The sequence below is a fragment of the Sphaeramia orbicularis genome, chromosome 16 (genome assembly GCF_902148855.1).
Source record: "Sphaeramia orbicularis chromosome 16, fSphaOr1.1, whole genome shotgun sequence".
NCBI lineage: Eukaryota > Metazoa > Chordata > Actinopteri > Kurtiformes > Apogonidae > Sphaeramia > Sphaeramia orbicularis.
In genome coordinates, this window is record NC_043972.1 from 50,270,331 (window position 1) to 50,288,383 (window position 18,053).

The 18,053-nt window shown below is 35.6% G+C and overlaps 1 protein-coding gene across 2 annotated transcripts in view; it reads left to right on the plus strand.

Annotated features, from left to right (window-relative positions):
• LOC115436183 (retinoic acid receptor beta-like) overlaps positions 1 to 18,053 on the plus strand; it is a 34,793-nt gene that overhangs the window by 6,865 nt on the left and 9,875 nt on the right. For both annotated transcript variants that reach the window (XR_003937789.1, XM_030158949.1), the window contains exons 3-4: positions 4,237 to 4,378; positions 14,439 to 14,605. Coding sequence is in view for 1 of the 2 variants with exons in the window: in XM_030158949.1 (XP_030014809.1) it covers positions 4,237 to 4,378; positions 14,439 to 14,605 (309 nt within the window). In the remaining variant the exon portion in view is untranslated. The remainder of the gene's footprint in view (positions 1 to 4,236; positions 4,379 to 14,438; positions 14,606 to 18,053) is intronic.

The window sequence follows — 18,053 nt, forward strand, 5'->3', positions numbered from 1 at the left end:
TCATTAATAGTTCAAAAAATAATGACTGAAAAATGAAAGATTAGCATCTTTTTCTGGACCACTTGGGTTTAACAGTAAAATCAGCTTCAGGTCCAATTTTCAAACCAAAAACTAATGAAGATGCAAGGCTGTAATGTTTGTGTTTGGTGTTTAATAGGACTAAGAAGTGGTGCCAGGCACAACAAGCCCTGCCCCTCGCACATATTTCACTCATTATAAGTAAATGGGAAGATTTTAAAAAATCCTAAAAAAAAAATTGAACTTTGACCGACCCTTCCCAAAATGTAATAATATCTATTCTCGGTCAGTGGCAATCTATAATCCCAATTTGGTATGTACTGAACCAGTAGTTTTGCTGCTAAATTGTTAACAATCAAACCAAACCGAAAACAATACCCCTTGCCTGCCCTTCGGGGTGTGGGGTAATAATATGTTCTGAAAGTATGAAACACATTGAAGATGATCGGTCCGAAACATATTAAGATAATGTTATTTGAGATGGATTTACCCACATACTGCACATTCCCCATTCCTCATATCTTCTTGTATATATCTTTATTTTGTGCATTCACACTATACACCTGCAACTATCCATTATTTTTCTAATCAATTAAACTATTGATTATTTTCTTCAATTTGATTCAATTAGATTATTTGAATTGGTGGGAAAAAAGAGTAACAATGTGAAACAGACCACTTGTCCTTTATTCCAGAACCAATGGAAACAACAACCACAAAAAAAAAAAAAAAAATGTATATAGAAATAACAACAATAACAGTATAAAAGTGTACATAAAAATATCTATAGATTGAAACAGCAACAAACAGGTCAAATGTCATCCACAAACAATATGTGCACTGGAGTCTTCAACACATTTGGATCCACGTCACTAACAACTTAAGATGGAATTAACATAAATCTGAAAAAAATAAAGTCAAATATGTTTAATATTTGTGTGAAAGCTTCAAAGTTTAAAGGAGTAATTGATGGTTCCAATGAAGAAAAGTGAGGACAGAGACATTTTCTTTCTGCCTTTTTGTCCTTGTCTCTTCTGAGCTATACTCCATGTTGTTTGTGTTGATCCTGGCATCATGTGTGTCACAATAAGTGTCCGTGTGAAACACAACAGTGGAACCAATGTTTAATGGCAGCAAAATTAAGGAAATGAAGCTTTGATTCAGGAAAATTGTAACTGATTTTTTTTAATTGATTCAAGTCAATTAATCTATTAATTGTTTCAACTCTAATTCATACCATTCATCAGTCAGATAAGCCCTTCAGGGACTCTAAGATTAATTGGTGTCAGTTTGAAGGTCACTACAAGGTTCATTATGTTATTAGTCACTGCATATTTTCCTACTATAAACAGTTTCAATTACAGAAGATAACAGTTATTCATTTAGCAGAGGCACTAGATCCATTCAAATCAATTCAATCATTTCTGTTTCCGCACTGTTTTTAAATGATGGCCAGTGGACTCTCTGTACATGCTGTATTTTATAGACAAAACTAATGAATGAACCCATCAGCAAATTAACTGATCATTGGTTCTGTATTATTCATGAGTTATTGATTATTTCACTTTCCTCAGACATAACAAATCAAACAGTCTGAACTTTGTCCTGATAAACCACTCATGTATGAGAGCTGCATTCGGTCAGTATTATTGACAGTCGCCTCTTTATCAACCTGGATCTATATGTTCAGTGTTCAGCTTCTTCTTCATCTGATGATAAGATGTGCATACTTTTTGCCATTTTAGCACTTTGTCATTATCATGTTATTATCTTGTTATCATATTTTAATTCTTTTTTTTTTTTTTTTTTTTTGTGAAATGTTTCTGTGTTTCAGGTATTTTTGTTGTGAAGCTTTTGTGATTTAGTGATTTATTCCGAACATGCAATGAAATTTAACATATATGCACTTGCAAAACATACATAATAATACAAATATCAAGAATCATAACAGTCTTAGTCAGAAGACAAGCACAACAATTCCATTTTCATGCCCGAAAAGGGGTGGGAAGAAGTGCAACTTATTTAATCCCACCCCCTCTCCCTACAATATTATTAATAATATATGTCCCTCTTCCTTTTACATTACTCTTCTATATTTATATATCTATTCACACACACACACACACACAGACACACATACACACACACTCATTCATCCATATACACATATATACGTTTATACATATACACACATACAAATACACATATAATCTTTTACCAATGCCTTTCTTAGTTGTGCTAGCTAATAAATAAACAAATAATAACTAACTCAAGGAAGGAAATATATACATAAACACCAGTGAACATATGGTGACAATTAATCACCCTCTTCCCTATATCTTGTGAAAAACATGTTCTTATAAGTGTTTTTGAATTGTCTTATGTTTGAACATTCCTTGTGCTTGTCCCTCAATCTATTCCAGGCTTTATCACCACACACAGATGTGCTAAAACTTTTCCTAGTAGTGCGCACCCTCTGAATTTTGAAATTAAATCTACCCCTTAAATTATAACTCCCTTCCCTTTCATTGAATAATTTCTGTATGTTTCCTGGTAGTAGATTATTTTTGGCTTTGAACATGATTTGTGTTGTTTGTAGTTCTATGATGTCTTTGAGTTTTAGTAACTTTGACTCTAAAAATAATGCATTTGTGTGATCTGTGTAACCTGCCTTGTGAATGATCCTTACTGCTTTCTTATGTAGAATGATTAGTGGATGGATTGTACTGTTGTAGCTATTGCCCCAAACCTCTGCACAGTAACTTATATATGGAAGAACTATGGAACAGTAGAGAATGCAGAGTGATTTGTGATCCAGAACCTGTTTTGCTTTATTTAATACTGCTATGCTTCTTGATAATTTGGACCGTATGTATCTTATATGTGGCTTCCAGCCACAAGCTTTATCATAGTACAGATGTAAGATCCCCTGTGTGGTACATTGTGCTTCATTTTTGATATCAACATAACAAACACACATTCAGAAATAAAAAGAAAACAGCATTGATAGAGTGAGAAAAGAGGAAAGAAAGAAGAAGAAGAAGAAGAAAAAAACACACAATTTAACATCTCACCCAACCCCCCCTCCCCATCCACAGAGCCACTAAGATAGATCGGTGTAGTGCCACGCTGTGGACTTCTGCTTATATAGTAGATCTTAACTGTCTGGCCCTTCCATATGACATCACTGGTTTCCAAATTTTTTCAAATTTCTGAAATGTTTCTAACCCCTCCTTTTGAATTTTATCAAAACAGGACTTGGCCTGCAGCATTTTCCTGATGTAAGTCAACCTCAGTAAAGGCACAATGTGTGACCTAAAATCACGCTCTAACTCCCAGATGTGACGGACAGATCTTTTTATTTTATATTACAATGACTGTACTCAGGGTTGATGACAACAATAAAAATCCTATCTTTTATATAATGTAATATTTTTTTTAGAATATCTATATTATGATTTACATTAGGATTTACTTCACATTCCTAACAGAAAAAAATTACAAAATGTTTAAAAGTTTTGTATTTTACTTCATTTATACATATTTTGATGGTGAACAAACATTTTATCATTAGAGCTGTGTGATTTTAGAAATGCTCTGCTGTTTGGAGACTCTTCTGACCAAGAGTTTAGAGCCTTCAAGAACTATATTTTACCTTGTTTTCACCTTGATGAATACAAACTCAGAATATAGATATTTTCTATATTTGGTCATTTTGTGACATACTGTTTTTACGTTGTTATCATTTTATTCGTATCATTTTGTTGTTATCGTCTTGTTCATCATTATTGTCTTGTTTTATGAGTTATGTGCATTTTTGTCTCTGAACATCTTTAACACCATTTTTGTTTTGTTTTATTTTTTATGTTTTACATTTTTGTCCCATTTTTAAGTTGTTACATATTTCCACAGATTTTTTTTCCACTGTTGTATTTTAATTTTTTTATAAGCATTTTCATCTTGTTACAGCTTGTCTTGTTTTTCCTGATTGTACTGAAACATTTAGAGATCAGATTTAACTTTTGTGAAGGATTCATATTTTCATTCATATTTGAATGATTGTATATCTTCATTACTGTGCGAAAACAAAACATGTATTGGCATCTCTCCAGTTACATTATTTCTGGTCTGCAGGAGTTGTTATAAGTGACTCTCATCATCGGGGTAATATCCTGTTTGTTTTTTCAATCCTATCTTTTTTTCCTGGTGTGTGTACAGGGCTTCTTCCGTCGCAGCGTTCAGAAAAACATGGTATACACCTGCCACCGTGACAGAAACTGCATCATCAACAAGATCACCAGGAACCGCTGTCAGTACTGTCGCCTGCAGAGGTGCTTTGCTGTTGGAATGTCCAGAGAATGTGAGTGTCTGACCCACTTCAGCCAGACCTGAACCTCCTTAAACCCACTGCACTGTACACATCTACTGCAAATGTAGAGGAACGACCACTGTTTACCACTTAAACTCCTAAAACTCAGACAAAGATAAGGACAGTTATGAAACCCCCAAGGTCTGTAGATAGTAAAGAGCAGATAGGGAATATTCCAGTTTAGTCACAGAAAGAGGTTAGTGAAGGGTCAGGTTAACAATCACAACTGTGAACTATTGACTCAAGTTTATCAACAAATTGTGTATTTCATAACTGATCCATAAAAGCACTTAATACTGTTGGTACAATAATGAACTGTATATAATCCAGTGGCGATTTCTCATAGACTGCAAGAGAAGCCTGGCTCCCCCTAAAATTACGAAAATTAAATGGTTAAATATGTTCGGTTGTGTTGACATTTTATTGACTACAAATGTGTTAGAACATGTTCATCTCAAAGATGAGTTCGTTCAGAATCAGCTTTATCACAAATCAACAGACGCGATGTTGTTCACTTGTCATCCATTCCCGTTGCGCTGTTTTCTCACATGATCTCTGCTCAGTGCATTTGTCCGTAGACGCTGGGCGTCTATGGGCTTCAATGGGACTGAGTGGAACAGTTTTTTTCATTGCCTCAAAACTGGACGGTAATTGGATAAATGCCACGATGTTGTCCCGCCCCCGGACGCCGGACGTCTCTGGGGGTGAATGGAGCTGTGGGCGGAGCTCAGCCGGGCTGGACGCCAGAATCCCACGTGCTGATTGGAGGATCAGTCGAAAGGCTGAATCCTGTTTGATTGACAGCTGTTTTCAGATCTGCTCCTTCACTGACAGTTCAGTTTAACACCATCACGCATTCTGCTGTGAAATCAAGAGAGAAACCACTATGAAATTACTCGTTCATTTCTTGCACTGTAAATAAAACACACTCATTGGACTTCCTTGTTTCAATTTAACATAATTTCAGCGTTTTCTTGTTTCAGTTACATAATTTAATCATTTCTTGTTCGAGTTGAATATCGTTTGTAGATAGTTAAATAATCAAACTGTTGGCTAGGTCAGAGTGAAAGGAGCATCTCTTGTTTAAAAAGGCTGAAGTCTTACACACACAACACAATGGGCCAAGGCCGTCTAAGCAGCCCAGCTCTGCTGGACATTGAGAGGACACTGGTCCACTCCCTGGAAAAGACGCCTACTTGGTATGATAAGGTCACTGACCATTTTCTTAAAAAGGAACAGAGGGCCGAATGTATGTTTAAATAACTTGACTTTTTTTTTTTTTTTTGATGTAAGCCGACAATGAGCTTCCCCTGTCTGAAGGACGAGCAGCCACCACTGATATAATCTAATCTAATATTTAAGGACTTATTCAAGGTTAAGGTCACATGTTTGACAATGAGCATGACATGACCATAAAAATCCGATAACTGTTAGTAATCAGATAATTATAATAATCAGATCTTTTTTTTTTTTTCTTCTTTTTTTTTATGGGCTCAGCTGGCTGACAGGCAGCTGTCTGTACCAATAAGGCAGCAGCCGACACCAACTGTACTCCCAGTCATCATTGCCCATTTTTCTGACACCTTTGCTTGTGTATTCTCTTTTATTTGGACATTTTACCAGGGAGTATCTCACACTACTTTCTTTTTTTTTCTTTTTCCTACTTGTCTTGTCCAGCATCCTAACAGCAAATTGGTAGTCTGGTTCCTTTTGGTGCTGAACAAATTTGCTTTGCCAAGGGTAACTTCATAAAGTATATGAAGCGCCCTTTGATATTCTACTGTGTTTATTATGAGTTTTGTTGAACCACATTTCGATGCCAGACCTGACAGGGGGGAGGGGGGGTGGGGGGTGGGGTAGAAGAAGGGGAGAGAACAAGAGAGAAGAAGGTGGCGAAGACCCTCACAAGAAAGTATCAACATTACAAACAGTAACAATATAATAATAATAGGGCTGCAACTAATGACTATTTCAAAAGTTGACTAGTCACAATATAATAATACATCTGACACGTTCACATGCACTTCAAAATTGTGATAATCGAAAAACCCTGGTTTCAGTCTATTATCAGATTTCTTTCAAAGTACCTATGTACATAGTGATGGTAGACTTCAATCAATCAATCAATCAATCAATCAGTTTTTTACAAAATTATTACAAACAGTCAAAATTGACAATTCATTTACAAAATACATGTTGTAATAGGACAACCCAGAAGCAGTCCTTAAGCTTCCCATTATTGTCTTCTGCTTATGTTTGACCACTTCACCTCAGTTTTCTACTAGGTTAATTGTTTTTACGCATGTGCAGATGTAGAAGAATTAAATAAATCAGATTAACAGGTACAAACAGGAAGACATTGGAGTACTCAGGAGATCCGTCTGTGAATCTGATTTCTCATAATCCGATTACTGCTGCTTTCTGATCAGATTATGCTGTTAACATGATCACTTGAATAATCTGACAGCTCCAGAACTTGGATAATGATCGGAGTATTAGTGTGGATGTAATCGGATGCAGTAACAGCACAGTGGTGAATTTCTAAACCACTTTTGCCTGTTACAGTTTCTTACTTATTTCTTCATACTGTCAAAAAACGAGCCCATTACCCAAAGATTTTATTGTATGTGACTGGAGACAGTCTGCATACAGATGTACAGTTTGTGTCACTTACAGTTCATATAAAACTGGTCAAAATTCAACATGAGGTTTTAGAAGAGTCACATGATGCTCACATGAGAATGATAGAATGATTTTTGTTTTGGCACATAACTTACATTGTGTTCACACCTAGTGTTTGGTATACTCATTATTATTATGAGTTAAAGGCCTCAAAGAGACCAAGAGCGATCAGACCAAAAGACAGAAATCATCATGACCATGACCATCATGATCAGACCATCATGGACTTTGTTTTACTGTTTTAAGTCTGGTAAGCAGACTAAAATGGAGTACTGGCGTATTGAACATTTTTCAGGTAGAAATCATAGACTATGTATAGATTGTGAACAAACCCAAACATGGCTGCCATATTGGTCTTTTGGAAACATAGTAGATAGTTGGTAGATAGTTAATATTAGGGCTGCAACTAATGACTATTTCAATAGTTGACTAGTCATAGACTACTATAACTTCAACAAGAACATTTGGTGTACAATTACAAGGTACATACAAAGATCATAACAAAGTGTGTTAAACAAATATTCAATTCGATGTTCAATATTCAACATATATAGCAGTAGCAATAAAATACTTTCTTCCCATTAAACAAAAGAGCATTTTGTGCAGAACATTTATAGTGCATAACAAAGTTTGTTAAACAAACAACTAAATACTCAAAAGTTGCAATCAGCAATAAACATTTTCCTTAAACAAAAGTACATCCCTCAAAGCAATACTCATCGCTCATGCACATTGTTTTTTTAAACTCTACCTTGTATATATATCCTTTATATGTTGTATATTTCTTCTATCTGTGATATAGAGTTGGCCTTTTGTATATTCTCTTATTTCTTTGTAGTTTTTCTTCTCTTATTGTCAGTATTTTTCAGTATATATTTTATATATATATAATTTTTGTATGATAGTTTTTATATACAGTCTTTCTTTTTGCACTTTAAGAATCTGCTGCTAAACAAACAGAGCTGTTAAACTGATTTTCAATGTTCTTGTGACACTAACACTAAAGACCTATTCTATTCTATTCTATTCTATTCTATTCTATTCTATTCTATTCTATTCTATTCTATTCTATTCTGTCACTAATATTGTCTCAACAATTCAATTAGTCATTGACTTCTTTTGCCATCAGCTATTTATCAAGCAGTCAACTAGCTGGAGTTACTTGTTAGATGTGTCTGTTTTATCATGTTACTACTGACTTTATTACTAATCATCAGACCCTCAGACCCAACCTCATGTGATGTGTAGGTTATAATGTTTGGAACAGTGGCGGGTCTTGCATCTGCTACCTAGGCCTTCAGTTGGGATTTACTCATTTACTTAATACCACCACTATGATCGCACAATTATAGAAACCATCAATAATATCCAGAAAAATACAAAATAAGAAGGTGTGGCATTACAGAGACATGGAACAAATATTACAATTTAGGTTGTAAATGTAGGTCAGTGTTTCTGCTGATATTTAGGCCTTGCGGGCCCTGATGGTCTAACACTGGTTTGGAAAGTATGAAACTTGGATTTAAGAGCTATGTGGACAGATATCAGTTTAATTTTACATCACATTTAAATAAAAAACAATTTTTTTGATTGATACCCAGCCCTCCTCTGACATTTCCTGTATGTGTGAAGCATTTGCACAGAAGACTCTGTACAAAGTCAGTCTGTCACTGCCTCCAAAGTGTCTGCTGGACGTGAAAACCTGCTTAGCCACATTTTAGGCTATAAGCCTGCCAGTTAGCATAATGTAGAGATCTGATCTCATGTAATCCTTCGAGACACGTGGAGATACTTTCTAATGCCAGGTGTTCATAGAGCTGGCAGTTTGTGATTGGATAATGAAAGTCCATGACACAGCCTTTGCTACATGTCATAGTCTGTCTGTCCCCTGCCATTCTCTACCATCCCTGTCTTGAATTATGTGATGGGTAAGTGTAAAAATGGCCATTAAGAGAAAATTACTGAATGTCTATGGGAGCCAGGGCTTCTATGAGCCAATCAGAGCCAACATCCCAGTGGCTGTTAGCAGTATTACAGCTTTAAGATACTTACACAGTGGATTCATTTTTAATCCAAGGTCCTTCCCCCTCGGTTTTAGTCTCCGTCCTTTCCCAAATCAACGCTGTAATGCAAACACATGAGTACTTACTAAAAAAACAAGATGCCAATGGCCAAAACAACTGTCCTCAAGCTAATGGAAATGTCACAAAGGCTTCAGCCACTATTTTAACTATTTCTGCTTCCTTTGAAGATATAAAAACATTCACAAAGTCAACCCATAAAGACCCAGTGCTTTTGTGGCAGTTCCCAGATGAATGTTTCTCTCTTTTTAATCTTTCTTAAGTGATTTATCACCACTTATTGTAATATTATTATCTTCTGTATTTTGCAACTTTTTTAGTGAAAATCTGGTATTTTATTATATTTAATTTACTGCTCATGTAATTGTTTATAAAAGCTCAGATTAAAGTTAGAGCTTTTATATCACAAAACAGAGAAAACTGATGAAAAATCATCTTTTTAGTGTCGAAGATGACAGTGTTTCCCCGTTCACTTACAGAACCACTGAACGTCAAAAAGGGTCATATCTGATGACCATGGAAAGATGAAAAACTGCATTTCCTTCAAATATTTTCATGTATTGATAGGATTAGTGGATCAACACTTATTAAACATTTTAGATCAGTAGATGATTTTGGTTGCCAGAGGCTATTTGTTTCTTTGAGGGTTAAAATAAAATGTTGAAAGGAAGTTGTCTCAGTATCCTGAGCAGCAGACTTTAAAATGTGCAGAATGTTTTTGTGCCAATAATGAAGTCAGTCACTCTACTGCCTCGACTGCACAAAAATGTCTGGATGTGTGTAAGTGCAGTGACCTAGATAACACACTGCATGTTATGCGGAAAGAGCCGCGGGCGCCTGTAGGGTAGCACTGAGGGATCCACCCAAACACATCACATGTCCTCAGTGTAAGTGTCCCACACTCCGACACAGATTACATAAATCCATCACATGTAGCAGACAGATGTATGCTATGTAACTGCCTGCTGTTTGACTGGGTTGCTGTGTAACATGACCTCACAATGTGTTTACACAATGAATGAAGGGTGGGAGGAGGGGGGAGGTGGAGGGGTGGGGCTGAGGATACTACGGAGACGGAGGTGTTACATAATACGGAGCTAACATGTGCGTCACTGCTCGAATCAAGTCAGTGGGCCGCAGAGAAACGTGTTGACACCATTACCGAAGTGATTATGAAAGGATAACCTGGTTAGCCGGCTTCACATGCTCCCTGGGGTAACATAATCCTCTGAGCTTCACCGCCAACTGTCTTCATTTCCACAGAAGGAAAGACTTTCAAGTGTAGCTGCTGACAGTGATGTCTGCTCAGTTTTTCATTCATATTTTCATTCATTAAATTCATTCTTTTTCACGGAAAAACACACAAGTTGAAGCAAAGCTGGGCTATAAAATGATCTATTCTAATAAAATGATCTAATAAAAGGATTTAGTCCAACCATGATACATTTTTATAGTAGTAATATAAAATTGTTTTTGGTCTTTAAGATTTATAATCTTTTCATTTTCATGTACAGACTTACAGACTATTATTGCAAATTTGCCTCAATATTCCAGTTTTTTTGTAATGAGGTGCTGCTCAACATTATTTCTGAATATAGATATACATATATTACGGTGGCCCAGAGGTGCAACAGGCCAAAAAATTATCCACTAGACGAAAAAAATTATCTACTACAAGAAAAAAAAGAGAACAGCCTAAAAAAATTATCCACGAGATGAAAAAAATTATCTACTACAAGAAAAAAAAAAAGAGAACAGCCTAAAAAAAATTATCCACGAGATGAAAAAAATTATCTACTACAAGAAAAAAAAAGAGAACAGCCTAAAAAAATTATCCACGAGATGAAAAAAATTATCTACTACAAGAAAAAAAAAAAGAGAAAAACAGCCCAAAAAAATTATCCACTATAAGGAAAAAAAAAAAAGAGAACAGCCTAAAAAAATTATCCACTAGACAAAAAAATTATCTACTGCAAGAAAAAAAGAGAACAGCCTAAAAAAATTATCCACTATAAGAAAAAAAAAGAGAACAGCCCAAAAAAAATTATCCACTAGATGAAAAAAAAAAATCCCCTATAAGAAAGAAAAGAGACCAGCCAAAAAAATTATCCACTAAAAGAAAAAAAAAGAGAACAGGCAAAAAAAAATTATCTACTAGCCCAAAAAATTATTCACTATGAGAAAAAAAAAAGAACAGGTGAAAAAAATTATCTACTATGAGAAAAAAAAAGAGAGCAGCCCAAAAAAATATCCACTATAAGGAAAAAAAAAAAAGAGAACAGCCTAAAAAAATTATCCACTAGACAAAAAAATTATCTACTGCAAGAAAAAAAGAGAACAGCCTAAAAAAATTATCCACTATAAGAAAAAAAAAGAGAACAGCCCAAAAAAAATTATCCACTAGATGAAAAAAAAAAAATCCCCTATAAGAAAGAAAAGAGACCAGCCAAAAAAATTATCCACTAAAAGAAAAAAAAAGAGAACAGGCAAAAAAAAATTATCTACTAGCCCAAAAAATTATTCACTATAAGAAAAAAAAAAGAACAGGTGAAAAAAATTATCTACTATGAGAAAAAAAAAGAGAGCAGCCCAAAAAAATATCCACTATAAGAAAAAAAAAAACATCATCCACCTTTTCAATTACGGGGGCGCTGTTTACCCGAAAGGTGCCTTGCTTTAAAATTAAGGCCACCACAAAAAATAAAAGGATAGGCTGAAAAATGTTAAGGCTTTCGGCTAATGTGGCTAATGCTAAGGAAGTACCCCACCGGAAGTGGAGGTCGTGCACTAAAAAATAAAGTTATTTTAAAATATAGATATTTCCATTAATATAGTTTGCAAAGCAGTTAAATGATTAAATACGGTTCCAGTGTCTGCTCAAGGTTAGGGATGGGCGTTAAATGGTTAAGGTTAGGGTTAGGGTATGGTTGGGGTTAGTTTTCAGTGGTAAATGGCTCTTGTGTGCACTGTGTGAAGGTTCGTTGCTAAGCTAATGCTAACGCGAAAAGTTGACGGCAACTTTGTGAACTACCAGTGCGAGTAAACAATTGTGTGATTACGGTGTTGAATTGTTCAACTGCGTGACATTCAATATCATTTTTGATGAATATTCGCTACAAGAAGTTCTAAAATTATTTTATTTTGAGAGGAGGAGAAGAGGAGCTTCCTGTGGAGCTCCATTATCATGGCATCGCCCATTTGTTGAGAGACAGCAAGTGCATATTGCGGCACCGACACCTGGTGCCGTGGCACCTCGGCTGGTGCGGCACCACGGTTGATACCGCGAGGTGCCGTGGCACCTCGGCTGGTGCCGCGACGTACCGCGGTACCACGGCTCGGTGCCAGGTACCCCAGCACGGCACCGCGTACCATGGCTGGGTACCACAGCTCAGCTCGTTGCCAGGTGCCGAGGCACTGCGGTACCACGGCACACATCTTTATCTCCACAAAATGTCCTTCTTGATCTAGTGTTAGTGAAGACACTCCGTTTGAGTTGAGGAGGAGAGGTCTACCTGCAAACAAATGGGTGATGCCATGATAGTGGAGCTCCACAGGAAGCTCCTCTTCTCCTCCTCTCAAATTAAAATAACACAAAGTTGCCGTCAACTTTTCGCGTTAGCATTAGCTTAGCAACGAACCTTCACACAGTGCACACAAGGGCCATTTACCACTGAAAACTAACCCCAACCATACCCTAACCCTAACCTTAACCATTTAACGCCCATGCCTAACCTGGAGCAGACACTGGAACCGTATTTAATCATTTAACTGCTTTGCAAACTATATTAATGGAAATATCTATATTTTAAAATAACTTTATTTTTTAGCACACGACCTCCACTTCCGGTGGGGTACTTCCTTAGCATTAGCCACATTAGCCGAAAGCCTTAAAATTTTTCAGCCTATCCTTTTATTTTTTGTGGTGGTCTTAATTTTAAAGCAAGACACCTTTCGGGTAAACAGCGCCCCCGTAATTGAAAAGGTGGATGATGTTTTTTTTTTCTTATAGTGGATATTTTTTTGGGCTGCTCTGTTTTTTTCTCATAGTAGATACATTTTTTCACCTGTTCTTTTTTTTTTCTTATAGTGAATAATTTTTTGGGCTAGTAGATAATTTTTTTTGCCTGTTCTCTTTTTTTTTCTTTTAGTGGATAATTTTTTTGGCTGGCCTCTTTTTTTCTTATAGGGGATTTTTTTTTTTTTTTCATCTTGTGGATAATTTATTTTAGGCTGTTCTCTTTTTTTTTCTTACAGTGGATAATTTTTTTTGGGCTGTTCTCTTTTTTTTCTTGTAGTAGATAATTTTTTTCATCTAGTGGATAATTTTTTAGGCTGTTTTTTTTTTTTCTTGTAGTAGATAATTTTTTTCATGTAGTGGATAATTTTTTTTAGGCTGTTCTCTTTTTTTTTCTTATACTGGATAATTTTTTTTAGGCTGTTTCCTTTTTTGTCTTGTAGTAGATAATTTTTTTTATCTAGTGGATAATTTTTTTAGGCTGTTCTCTTTTTTTTTTCTTGTAGTAGATAATTTTTTTCGTCTAGTGGATAATTTTTTGGCCTGTTGCACCTCTGGGCCACCGTAATATATACTTATACATAAACATAAACATATACATATACCCTGTTTCAGTGATGGTTAGTTGTATGGCACTCTACAGATTTTTGGATTAAATTGTATCAAAACTAAATGTATATCTATATCCCATCAATGCATTGAGTTTCACAGCTTTACTAAATAATAAACTAATAATAATAATAGCAATAATAATAATTAAAAACAAAACTGTGTAGTGCAAAGGACATTCCATAAAAAATAAAATAAAATGAAAAATGTATTTGAAAAGACTGTCGCATCATGTAGTTTCCTATCAGGACAATTATTTAATGTGGAAAAACTCAAAAATTTTATTTCTTTGGTCTCAGGAGTAATTAGCATTTATGCCTAATATCACTAATTTGCATCATAGCTGTTGTATGTGATACATTCAAATAAACAATCTGCTCTTAATTTACCATCTGCTTGACAGTAACAACACAAATAATTATTTTTTTTATATAATTGCAAACAAGCATAGGCAGTAAGGGGTTAATATCACTGCTTTTGTTATTCATTTGTATTTTCACGTTCTGCCAACTATTTCTTGGGTTGAACATACTGTACATTTTGACCTTACACTTCTACTGACCTTCTCCTCTAACGCTAAAGTTCCTTTCATTAGGGTTAGAGTTACACGAGACAAGTGGATATTTAAAAGCTAAGGTTGTGTTATTCTTTTATACTTTTGCAGCAGTGAGAAATGACAGAAACACGAGGAAGGGGAAGAAGGAAGCTGTGAAGATGACCATCATGGAGACATATGAGCTGACAGCGGAGCTTGGTCTGATTGTGGAGAAGATCTGCAGGGCTCACAGAGAGACCTTCCCCTCACTGTGCCAGCTGGGGAAATACACCACGGTGAGCCAGGGATTAAAAAGACGACATAATCCATTTATCCAAACGACAAAACAAGTCTACCAGATAGACCAGAATTGATATTAGAACTAGAAAAAGCAAAAATTCAAGCAAGTTATTGCAAACAACAAAACATCACAGTTTAAAACAGTGTTGTCCTTTTCCTCATCTAGCTGAAATATCTTAAGAAAGAACTAAGTATATTTTCTCAAAAAATAAAATTAGTTTTCTGAGGAAGAACATGCCTGACTAGCACTTCTTTTTATCCCTCAAAGACCCAAACATCCACTGGCAACCAAAATCATCTACTGATCTAAAATGTTTAATAATGTCTGAACCACTAAACCTATAAATATAATGAAATAAATCAGGTGAAATACAGTTTGTCATCTTTTCATGGTTATCAGTTTTCTCTGTTTCTGATATAATAACCCTCAACTATAATCTGAGCTATTATGAAACATCAGACATGATCAGTGAATTAAATGAGGAAAAATACCTAATTTTTACTGAAAAACTCAAAATGCATTGGATAATATTATAATAAATGGTGACAAATTACTTAAGATGTGTTAAATAGAAAGAAAAATTCATTTGGGAACTGCCATAAAAGTAGCACTGGGTCTTTATGGGTAAAATCAGTTTTCTAGGAGAGCACTAAGGAAAAGAAAAGTCTAGAGTGTAGTTTTATTTCAATTCAGATTAACATTTGAACAGTATGATTACTTCCATCAGCTGTGGTATTTGTGCTGCTGCTGCAGGTAAAAGACATCCAAACATAATCAAATATGAATATACAAATATGCAGATTGCCCCAAATTTCACTTCTTTCCCAAACATCACTAATGTTGAAGGAAATATGTTGATTTGAGCTCAATATGTAAGGCCTCAATAACAATGTGATGCATCGTCTCCAGTGTCTTTACATCAGTAAAATCACAATTATTTATTGCGGTTCTTCTTAGAGGCCTTAAGCCTTTATTATGCAGAAATGTGACCAATACTTTGTGGCCAATAATAATTTACTGGTCGACTGATTCCTGCTCTATAAACAGTTTTTTCAAGTGTATCTCTTTTTTCCACTGTTGTGTTTGGACAGTCACTTGCAAAGTCTCGTGGCCGAGTCATGTGTGAGCGTAAACCTCACTCCACAAGGTGTATAAAAGTGTAACTAGAGACACAACAAGGAAGAACAGAGGGTTTAAGGTGAGATCAGATCTGGTTCTAGTTCAGTTCTAATTCTAGTTTTTCCAACACACAAGACTTTTGCATTTTGTTCATCATTATTGTATCTATTTTTTGTTTATTATCCATTTCTTGGTGTGTTTTTTAAGAATACCATTATTTTCATCATAGACGGTACTTGTGTCATTGCTACAGGTTGAAAACATCCAAACATAATAGGATATAAACATAGAAACATGTAAACTGTTCCACATCATGAACATTCTCTCAAGTATTTATTGATTTTTGTGGATTCACATCTTTTCAGTTTTATTACATTTCCAAATTCCACTATTAATCTTATGTGATTTGTAAACTTAGATGTTAAAAAACAGTGTCAATAATTCATCTGATCCTTATTTTTTCCCCTTCTTGTTGTGCTGTTGCACAGTTATAGCAAACGCTTTTTGTAATAGATAACTTGTACATACAAATGCAATGTGGAACAATATAGGTTTAATCAAAATATATGCAGTACTTTATTTATAAACAGTCCTTCTTTAGTACTGTTTCTTGCATTTACATAAGTAAATAAGCCTTAAATTCACAAATCCAGCAAGAGGCAAGTACATGGGATGACATGTCCTTCATGTCTATTTTCCAAACGTTATTGTGGAAATGGATATTTGTAGGAAAAGGCGTTTTGTCAGGCTAGTTCTGGTTCAGAGATGGTCAAATTCAGTGATCCACATCAGCACATCAGCAGAGATGTTCAAGATACGAGCACAACAACTGACGAATACTCAATAAAATCCAATTTATTTGTACACAGTTCTGAGAGGCTTTATGCATTTATTGTTTAGAAATGCAGTCATTAATTTGATACCAATCATTAATTTATCTTTACTGTTCTGTCTTTTTCACTGTTTTCTCTTTCGATAATGCCCGCGATGTCTCATGGCCTGGTCATGTGTGAGTCTACACAAACTTACACAACAGGCTGAGGTGTACTATCAAAGTGTAACTGGAGACAAAATAGGGAACGAAAGGAGAGCATAAAAAGTTTGTCATGAATGTTGGATGCATGGTTTCTGATGTCTTTGCGTAGGATTTATTTCGATATAATTTCTCTTCGAGGCCCCGTGGCTTGAACATCGAGAAATTTGACCAATAATGTGATATTTCCTGGTAGATGGGATCCTCCTCTCTGAACTCTTTTCTCAAGCCTCTCTCATTTCCACTGGTGACAGTGAACAATGCTCACCAAGTCTCGTGGCTGAATCATGTGTGAGTCTAAACAAAGCTTCTCTCCAGAGGCTGAAACCTGTAGAAAAGTGTAACTGGAGAAACAACAGGGACGAAGAGGTGGTTTAAGGTGAGGACCAGAACTGGTTCTCTTTCATCCTTTGTCACAGACTTGCTTTCCTTTACAAAGGACTTGTGCATTTTATTTTAAGAATATCATTATTTTCATCATCAAGAGTATTCCTGTTGTTGCTACATGACAGGACAAACATAATAAAAGAAATAGAAATATGGAAATTGTTCCAAATATTTACTTTGTATCTTTATTCTATAAGGAGAATTGTTGTGTGCAGAAAAAATATTTTTTAAGATAAAAATGGATTAGATTAGAATGGATTAGCGCTGTTCTATGATGCGTACAGTGGATCCAGCATTCATTCGCTCTCACATTCTCCCCCTGGTGGTGGTAAACTACATTTGTAGCCACAGGTGCCCTGTGGCAGACTGACAGAAGCGTGGCTGCCACAGGGCAGGGCCCCTCCGACTACCACCGAACATTCATATGCAAGCACACACCAGTGTGAGTAGCAGCACTGTGTAGGGACCAAGGACCAAGGGACCAAGGACACAACTGCACATGAGTAGGACAGAGCGGGATTCGAACTGCCAACCCTTCAGTTATTGGACTATCCACTTAACCAACTGAGCCATGGCTGCACAGTGTGGGACAGTGTGGGATGAACTCAGGATGCATCAGATTTAATGTCTGTGCATAATTGTGAGATTATACAGATAAAAATTCACGGCAGTAACAAGATAAAGTGCAAGAACAATGTGCATGCATAAAAAGAATAGAATAGAATGCAGAACAATACAATACGTTAGAATAGAATAGAATAGAATAGAATAGAATAGAATAGAATAGAATAGAATAGAATAGAATAGAATAGAATAGGTCTTTATTATTGTCACTGTCACAAGAAGCAAGCAGCTCTGTTTCTGTTTAGCAGCAGATTCTTGAAGTGCAAACAGAAAGACTGTA